General features: G+C 45.9%; 1 protein-coding gene across 1 annotated transcript in view; it reads left to right on the forward strand.

The window, feature by feature from the left end:
- PTH2R (parathyroid hormone 2 receptor) overlaps positions 1-7,368 on the forward strand; it is a 103,086-nt gene extending 95,718 nt beyond the window's left edge. The window contains exons 13-15 of the mRNA XM_039912544.1: positions 1,500-1,638; positions 5,352-5,393; positions 6,087-7,368. Coding sequence (XP_039768478.1) covers positions 1,500-1,638; positions 5,352-5,393; positions 6,087-6,482 — 577 coding nt within the window. The 3' untranslated portion in view covers positions 6,483-7,368. The remainder of the gene's footprint in view (positions 1-1,499; positions 1,639-5,351; positions 5,394-6,086) is intronic.
- Positions 7,369-10,030: the final 2,662 nt, after the last annotated feature.

Raw genomic sequence — 10,030 nt, forward strand, 5'->3', positions numbered from 1 at the left:
AGCTGGCATGATGCAAAAATTAGGGGCTGTCCTTTCCATAATATGAGTCTGTTCTGGTATAATACAACCCACAAGTTGGTGCAAGTATATTTGGTGAAAGAGGAAATGCATAATGCATTCAGTTAAGGCATGATGCTCCTTCACTTCCCAGCCTCTACTTTGGCCTCCTTATAAATTCCACGAGGGCAGAGACCATAAGTGCCATCTGCTTTTATTGTATCTTTTCCAGAACCCCGTATACTGCCCTGCACAGAATAGCAGAGAAGCTCAATAACTGCAGATGGTGCTGATAGAGCTTGTACCAGGGTGGTAGCAGTTTGGGCAGAGAGGAAAAACTGAGTACTTCTGGCATGGGGAGGATGGTGGTGCTATCAGTTGAGAGCAGAAAGTTAGGGAGAAGAATAGGTGTAGGAATAAAGGTAACAAATCCTGTTTTAGGCATGTTGAGTCTGAGATCTTAGGAGGGCATATAAGTGGAGATAAGTGGAGTAGAGGCAAGAGGAGATTCGGGGTTGCAAGTCAGAGTAGAGGTTGGAGCTGGGGAAATAGACTTGGGAAGTCACCCACAGAGAGGAGGTAGTCGAAGCCATGTGAGCGTATGAGCTCCCTGAGAGAGTGAGTGTAACGCAAATGCATGGAGCCCAGAACAGAGCTTTGGGGAATGTCCAGAGTAAGAGGATGAGAGACAGAGGAGGAGTCAGCAAACAAAGCTGAGAATGCTAATGGCAGGGATAATGGCATTGATAAGGTATTTTTGTAGTGTCAGTTGTATCTACATCAAGAATAGTCTCATCAATGAAAGCTCTTAAGATATCATAACAGGAACCACATCAGTAATGGTTCTGGCATGAAGAAAGCAAATTATGCAAGGAATAGCATCTGTAATGGTACTGATATTAACATCAGTGAGAATTCCAGTGTCATTATCGGTGGCAGCATCAGTATCAGGATAATCAATCAATCAATCACATTTATTGGGCATTTACTTTGGGCAGAGCACTGTACTAAGACTTGGTATATATCAGTAACAGCTTCAGGATTGGCCTCGGGGCTGGAATTACAAATGGTTTGTTGCTTGGACACTTCCCTCAGTCCCACCCAGGATGGCTGTTTTGTTCTGTGGTTAGGATCTCACAGATGCCTCCTGACTGGCCTGGCTAACCTTGCTTGGGGCACCACCTACTCAAAGGTAGACTTTGTCCTCATCAAATGGCCTGGCTTCAACTGCACCCGAGCTAAGACAGGAGACCCTGCCTCTCTTGCAGGAATCCTACCATTGGCGGTGGGCAGAACTCCACCTCAGGAGAGCCTGACTGGCAGCCTAGAAGGTTGGTGTCAGTGGACTTCTGTCACCCAGCCCAGCACAGTTCAGGTTCAGGCAGGGTCAGAGAGGGGCAGGGGCTGAGGGGTTGAGACTGCCAGTCCTGGGAGGGTTGTTTCCTCTCTCAGGAGTCTCTCCAGCCTGGAAACTGAGCCTCTGCCTCACTATTCTCTTGCAGGAAGTTGGCCAAGTCCACCTTGGTCCTGGTGTTTGTCTTCGGGGTGCACTACATTGTGTTTGTATGTCTGCCCCACACCCTCTCGGGCATTGGGTGGGAGATACGCCTGCACTGTGAACTCTTCTTCAACTCTTTTCAGGTACAGAGGGTAAAGTGACAGCTGTGTGGGAACATGCATTTGTGGGTATGTGTGAATGTCCATGTGTGGATGGTTTTGTGCCTGTGTATATGTGCTTGTGTTTGTATGTGCGCACGTATGCAGAAGTGCAGGTGTGCACATACAGGCATGTGCGAGCAGATCCACAGGGGACATGTGCATATATGTGTTTGTATGTGTGTGGGCATGTGGCAGGGGGGCACTTGTGCATGTGTGTATTTTGGCATCTCCCGTCTCTCGGATGCCCCTGTCCCCTGACTGTGTTTGAGTTCATTCTGCCTCAGTGTGTTTTTTTTTTAATCCCTTGCTAATCACTCCCTGTCTGCCTGAGAGCCAACCACCAAGAGCAAATCCCACTCTGAAGCTCACGCTTAAAGAAGAAAGTGAACTTCCAAGCTGAAGGAAAGAGTAGGGACAGTTGCCGGACGAGAATCTGAATGGAACAGTCTCCCACTGTCAGATCTGTTCTGGGAGTAATTCATTCATTCAATTGTATTTATTGAGCGCTTACTGTGTGCAGAGCACTGTACTAAGTGCTTGGAAAGTACAATTCAGCAATAAAAAGAGACAATCCCTGCCCACAATGGGATTACAGTCTAGAAGGGGGAGACAGACATCAAAACAAGTAAATAGGCATCAATAGCATCAATATAAATAAATAGAATTTTAGATGTATACATATACACATCTAAACAAGTAAACAGGCATTAATGTAAATAAATTAAATTATAGATATGTACATATACACACAAGTGCTGTGGGGCAGGGAGGGGGTAGAGCAAAGGGAGCAAGTCAGGGTGGCTCAGAGGGGAGGGAGAGCTGAGAGAAAGGGGCCTTAGTCTGGGAAGGCCTCTTGGAGGAGGTGAGACTTCAGTAGAACTTTGAAGGGGGGAAGTGTGATTGGAGGATTTGAGGAGGGAGGGCATTCCAGGCCAGAGGTGGGACGTGGGCCAGGGGTTGATGGCGGGACAGGTGAGAATGAGGCACAGTGAGAAGGTTAGCAACAGAGGAGCAGAGTGTGTGGACTGGGATGTAGAAGGAGAGAAGGGAGGTGAGGTAGGAGAGGACAAGATGATGGAAAGCTCTGAAGCCGTAGTGAGGAGTTTTTGCTTGATACAGAGCTTGATAGGCAACCACTGGAGATTTTTGAGGGGGAGGGTGACATGCCCAGAACGTTTCTGTAGGAAGATAATCTGGGCAGCAGAGTGAAGTAAAGATTGAAGAGGGGAAAGACAGGAGGTTGGGAAGACAGAAAGGATGCTGATGCAGTAATCCAGTCGGGATAGGATGAATGATTGCACTAATATGTTAGTGGTTTGGATGGAAAGGGCAGATCTTGGAGAAGTTGTGAAGGTGAGACCAGCAGGTTTTGGTGATGGATTGGATATATGGGATAAATGATAGAGCAGAGTCAAGGATGACATCAAGATTGAGGGTTTGTGAGATGGGAAGGATGGTAGTGCCATTCACAGTGATGGGAAAGTGAGGGAGAGGGCAAAGTTTGGGAGGGAAGATAAGGAGCTCTGTCTTGGACATGTTGAGTTTTAGGTGGTTGGAGGACATCCAAGTAGAGATGTCCTGAAGGCAGGAGGAGATATGAGCTTGGAGGGAGAGAGAGAGAACAGAGGAGGGGATATAGATTTGGGTATCATCTGTGTGGAGATGGTAGTTGAAACCATGAGTTCACCAAGGGAATGAATATAGATGGAGAATAGAAGGGGACCAAGTACTGACCCTTGAGGAACCCCTACATTTAGGGGATGGGAGGGGGAGGAGGAGCCTGTGAAGGAGACGAGGCATGAATGGCCAGAGAGATAAGAGGAGAACCAGGAGAGGATGGAGTCCGTGAAACTAAGTTTGGAAAAAATGTTGAGGAGAAGGGGATGGTCGACAATGTCAAAGGCAGCTGAGAGGCTGAGGAGGATTAGGATGGTGCAGGAGCTATTGGATTTGGCAAGAAGGAGGTCATTGGTGACTTTTGAGAGGGCGGTTTCAGTGGAGTGAGTGGAGTCAGTGAACTGGGAGTTGAGGGGTTAGTTTCAGGGTTAACATGCTTTCCGGTGCCTTAATCAGCCCAGGCCAGGATTGGCTCTGACGGCCTGCTGGTGCTTGTGGACAGCCATAGGATGTACATGTCCAAAGTGATGGACCAAACAGCTGAAGTGAAAACCAATTTAAAAGAAAAAAACATCCATCCCATATCTTTTTGTTTGGGGGATTTTTTGGTTTTCTAAGAGCTTGATAAATATCAGTAATAGCATCAGGACTGGCTTGGGGGTGGAATTACAGGTGGGTTTGCTGCTCAGCCCAGTCTGGCTGTTTTGTTCCTCAGTAGGGATCTCACAATGTCTTCTGACTGGCCTGGCTAGCCTTACCCAGGAGTTCGCTCTAGGGAGGCAGGGTGATCAAACTTAGGAAAAGAGGACATTGAAACACCATAATAATAATTAAGCACTGAGGTAGATAAACGCTAATCAGGTTGAACACAGTCCCTTTTCCCACATAGGGGGCTCCTCTAATGATAACCTTCTCACTGTGCCTTGATCTTATCTAACTCACCACCAACCTTTTGCCCAAGTCCTGCCTTTGGCCTGGAATGCACTCCCTCCTCAAATCCGACAATTACTCTCCACCCCTTCAAAGGTTTATTGAAGGCACCTTTCCTCCAAGAGGCCTTCCTTGACTAAGCCCACCTTCACTCTTCTCCCACTCCCTTCCATGTTGCCTTGACTTGCTCCCTTTGTTCTTCCCCCTTCCCAGTCCCATAGCACTTCAGTACATATCTGTAATTAATTTAGTTATATTAATGTTTGTTTCCTCTCCTCTAGACTTTAAGCTCATTGTGGGCAGGGAATATATCTGTTTATTGGTGTACTGTACTCTCCCAAGTGCTTAGTACAGTGCTATGCACACAGTAAGAGCTCAGTAAATATAATTGAATAAATAAGTAGGAGGGAGTAGGATTTAATCCCCAATTTACAGATGAGGTAACTGAGGCATCGAAAAGTCAAGTGGCGATCCAAGGTCACACAACAGACACGTGACAGAGCTGGGATTAGAACAGGTCCTCTGACTCCCAGATCCATGCTGTTTCCTCTAAGTCATGCTGCTTCTCATCACCCAAGGTTTGGCACCCATCCCCTTCTGTCTCATCAACTAGACCAGCATGGGAGGAAATAGATGATCAGTTTGGGGGTTAAATCCCCTCAAGGTTCCAGGGCATCTGAACTACATGTTCCAGAATACTTTAGGCCCTCAAACAAGTATGGACTGACCATGCTGTAGGTCAACTACGGTCATCAAACACTTGAAGCAAGCAGAGCAGTTGGGAGTTGGTCAAGGGCAGGCTCTCTGGTAGACCAGGACCTTTATCTGGAACCTGGAATATTTTTCTGTTTCCAAAAATCAACTAGGCCACCCTCAGCCACTCAGGACAATCCAGCAGGATGTGTGCTTCCCCTTGAGGAAAGAATTTGGACAAACATTTGAAGTGTAAATTGCCATTGGCAAACACTTGACCCTTAGGGAAAAGAGAGCTTTCTTGGATTTTTGAAAGAGAATTAGGAAACCACCTTATTTATTTACACACTTTGAGAGGGACACATATTTTCTGAGCCCAATTATTCACCTCCAACAACTCAAAATACACCACTCAACATATACATTGCCTGATTATTATTTCTTTTGTCCTTTAGGGTTTCTTCGTTTCTATCATCTATTGTTACTGCAATGGAGAGGTAAGTTGGAAGCAGCAGCAGTGGCACTGCACAGGGAGGCTGGCTCAATCAGGCTGGGAAAAAGCCTTAGGCGTGGTCAGGTCCTCCTTGCCCTGGATCCAGGATGCACCAGAAACAGCCCAAGCAGACAAGAGTCAGAAAATATGGGGATGGTCTTGGACCCCCATAACTACATTTCCCCTCACCCATTTCATTCTCAGGTTTTTCTTCAGCCACTCCTCTGAGAAGCAGCATGGCTTAGTGGAAAAAGCCTGGGCTTGGGAGTCAGATGTCATGGGTTCTAATCCCAGCTCCGCCGTTTGTCAGCTGTGTGACCTTGGGCAAGTCACTTAACTTCTCTGTGCCTTAGGTACCTCATCTGTAAAATGGAGATGAAAACTGTGAGCCCTACGTGGGACAACCTGATTACCTTGTATCTACCCCAGTGCTTAGAACAGTGCTTGGCACATAGTAAGCGCTTAACAAATACCAACATTGTTATCATTATTATTTTGGCATTCTTCAGGAAATGGGGAGCAAAGTGGCACATCTCTACCCACTCCCATGTTCTTCCTTCACAATCTTCCCCAAACTTTTCCCTTTACTCAGCAACCTCTCCTATGTCCCCAAATCCCCCAAGGACCCACGGTACTGGGATGGTGAGTTTGGTTGGCTCCGTGCAGCCCCCTGGCTAAAGCTGTGGTAATGGCTCAGGTTCAGGCGGAGATCAAGAAGACTTGGAGCAGGTGGAACGTGGCTGTGGACTGGAAGAGGACGACCCCATGTGGCAGTTATAGATATGGCTCTGTCCTGACCAACGTGACGCACAGCACCAGCAGCCAGTCGCAGATAGTGGCCACCTCCCGCATGGTCCTGCTGACCAGCAAGAGCAGCCGAACTGCCAGCAGGCAGGCGGAACCCCATATGAACTTACCAGGCTATGTCCGGAGCAACTCTGAGCAGGAGACCCTGCCTCCCTGGATTCATGGTGACACGACCGAAGATGTGGGGACTGGCGTGGGGGACCAATCACGGAAGGAGACTATGAAGCCCGTGGATGTGAGCTCAAACCCTGTGGGGAACCAGACTGAAACTGAGGATGCACTCTGACAAAATGGTGTTAGGCTAGGGCTAGAATTCAATGAGCCCATCCAATCCATCATGGCAGCAGCACCAGCCCCCCCCAGCCCCGTGACCTTTTTGCCTCAATCCCAATCTGCTGCTATTTCGTTCTGTGGCAAATATCATCTCCAAGGGTTTTGAATCTCCATTCTCTGAGCCCTGAAGATATCAATGGCAAAAAAAAGAATTCCTGATGAGATGATTCATTGAATTATTTTGGCATAAAAGTATCCTCAGTTTAGAGGCGTGGAAGCTTTGGTGCTAATGCACATCACTGCTATATTATTCCCCTACGGCCCCATGGGCCTTAGAAAATGACTTGAAATTCAAAAGGATCAGAAGTATGTCCAGGTCGCTCTGGTTCTTCAGTAAAGCTCTTATCTAAATTTGAATGTTTTTCATTTCAAAACTGAGATGCTGCCCTTCTCTTTTCCTTCCATTTTCTCTCTCTGTTTCTCTGTTTCTCACTCTGAATTGCTTTGGCAAAACCTCTGTATAGTGTGATTAGCACTGTGTGTAAGTGTGCCATTAAACAAAGCCTGAAGAAAGGTCTGGAAAGAGCAAAGATTTTTGAAGCGATTAGGAACATTAGTGGAACTGGAATGGAACTTCAAATTAGTGACAAACTGTGAAACTCGGATACGGCCCATCATATTGTGCTTGTTGTTGCATGAACCAACCCACAGGACCAAAGGTCAACCCTTCACTCCAGTTGTTATGGGATCTGCCCCTTTGGATGAGTGAGAACTTTCACTCTACATGAAAGTTTCTGAGCGAAGGACGTTGTCCTGAAATCCTCAGTTGATGCTGAACTCTTTTGTGTTGGATCTTGTGAAATGCTATGTGGGGGACATTAAAATCTGATATCTATCAACCTTTCAGTCTCTGACCTTTGCTGTGCTAAGGGAATCCCAGGTTGAGAAGTTTTGCTCCTTCAAGAGATTGCAGGCTCCAGTTGGGGAAGATTTTGGCCTCAGGGTTGTTTTTGCTTCTTTCTCATGGTATTGCAAATGTCTCATAACTGTTCCTACAAAACAATCAATGTGTTTCTGGTTGTTGACTGCCAGACTGGTCCATCTGCTGCTGCTGCCCCCTAGACGCCCGCTGCTGAGATTTTGTTTCATCAAGAAGCTTTTCACAAAAAACTTTTGTATTTCCCCCTCGGCTTACAGTTTCCCCATTTCAGCTCATCATAGAGCACCTATTTGGGTATCCTGCTACCATCCCTACTTAGCTTGCAAAAGTGGGAAGTGACAGACACTGTTTGGATGCTGGTGGGTTTGGGGACTTCAGTCCAATGGGGCGTATGGGATAAGTTTAGGTTTCACATTCATAAGGAAGGCTGGACACTGCGATTCTTCTACAGATTTTTAATCTGGTCTGAAGTTTGATAACACTGAAGTTTAGAACCTTACATCCATCAGTCTTCCAAATGACATGCCAGACTTCTCAATTTGGATTTCTCTTTCTTTGTCCTTGCATTATTGGACAGTGTAGCCAAAATTCAGGAACAAAACAGAGTTAGCAGGCACATTCTCTGACCACAATGAGCTTAGTCTAGGGTACCTACTTGCCTCTCAGATAAATTAGGGTATAGGATCTTCTAATTCATGTGGAACCTGCTCTGTGGAGCCAAGAGAGAGAAGGAAAGAGAGAGTGCAATATTTTTTCCACTTCCTACCAAGAAAACTCAGGGATCTTGTCCTTGTCCAAAACTACTTTTGTGCCTTACTGTGTCACAAAAAGTTCGCTGACCCCTTTGCTTCCTGGGAAATGTAGTTTCTCCTTTCCTTCTCTGCAATTTCCTTGTCAACCTCCAACAGAACCTTTGGATTTTTGTAACTTACACATCTTTCTCCAAACTGAATATAATACATCACAGTCTTACAAACATGGCTCAAATCTTTTTTTTAAATGGTATTTTTTAAGCACTTACTATGTGGTCAAACTCTGTTCTAAATGCTGGGGTCGAAACAAGGTTATCAGCTTGTATACAGTTTCTAATACACATGGTGCTCAAGGTCTAGGTAGGAGGGAGTAGGATTTAATCCCCATTTTATATAAGGAAACCAAGGCACAGAGAAGTTAATTGACTTGCCCAAGGTCACATAGAAGACAAGTGGCAGACCCAGGATTAAAACCCAGGTCCTCTGACTTACAAGCCCCTAATCTTTCCACCACATTACGCTGCTTCCCACCTGCCACTGTTCCGGCTTTGGGATGAGTGTTGTTGTTGTTGTTGTTTTCAGAGATGAGAATGAATAATTTGCTAGTGATTTACGCATGGTGTAAAAAAGCAGTTCTCACCTCACCTGCTTTATAATTTTTTTTCTTTAATGGTTGCTAGAGATATCAGAATAGTTACGGCAACTCTCTATGGCTTGATCTGATTTGTATAGGCCAACCTCGGGGCAGGGGGGAGCTTGGTGGGGGAGAGGGAGCAACAAAATGTGTTGTTCTCCTGAGGCATCATCAGTGTCAGCAGATTTCATTGTGTAGTTTCAACACACAGAGATCATCACATTGTACTGGGTGCTTGGAAACATACAAGATGCAGATGTTGTGGGGCCTGCCCTCTAAGAGACCTTTGTACTAAGCCATGCTGCTTCCCATAGCCATGCTGCTTCCCATATGAGTGCCTAAATGGCTGATGGGATGACATGATCAGGGAGTCACTGGCTAATGGAATAAGTGGTTTGTAAGAGTCTTCTGAATCAAGTGAGGAATTTGGTTTGGTTGAAAGGATGGGGGAGGGAGTTCCAATCAGAGACATAGAATTGGAGACTGAATGGTCACAAACTTAGCTTGAGAGGAGTAAAGAGTGTGGGATGCAGGATAGTGGGAGAAGAGAGCAGATAGGAAAAAGGGAGAGAGTTGAAAGAGAGTCTTGAAGCCAGTGGCTTTGTTCATGTGAAGGAAATGGGTTATTTGAAGAAGAGAATTGCATAGTTTGAATGGTGTTTTAGCAAAATGATCTGGGCCACAAAATATAAAATAGACTAAATGGGGGAAGTCAGGAAGACCAGTAAAGGGGCTGGCTCAGGAATCCACTTGGGAAATAGAAAGCCTCCACATAGGGTGGTGGTGATGTTAAAGGGAGAGAAAAAGGAGTAGATTCACAAAATACTAAATATGAAGAACCAGCAGTTTATAAAGGCAAAATGAAGGAGGGAGGCAAAAGTTAGAGAAGAGTTGTGGACTAAATTGGAGTCATTGGAGAAAACTGGGCAGGAGGCCACCCAAGAGCAAATGTCCCAGAGGCAGAAAGAGACAGGAGATGGTAAATCAGGTGAGAGGCTGGAGTTAGAGAGGGAGATTGGGATTGGGAGATTGGGAGCAGAGATGGTAATTGAGGCTATGTGAATTAATTAGCTCCTGAGAGAATGAATGTAAAATTGAGAGGAGTAGAACCAGAACAGAGCCAGGTGAGCTGGGTTCTAGACAAGGGTCACAGTCAAAGGGATTTTGCTTTATTTAAAATTGAGCTTTCCTATTTATGGACCAAGATTGGTTCTGGACATTCTCCTCTTTCACCG

Source organism: Ornithorhynchus anatinus, chromosome 7, assembly GCF_004115215.2.
Source record: "Ornithorhynchus anatinus isolate Pmale09 chromosome 7, mOrnAna1.pri.v4, whole genome shotgun sequence".
Taxonomy (NCBI): domain Eukaryota; kingdom Metazoa; phylum Chordata; class Mammalia; order Monotremata; family Ornithorhynchidae; genus Ornithorhynchus; species Ornithorhynchus anatinus.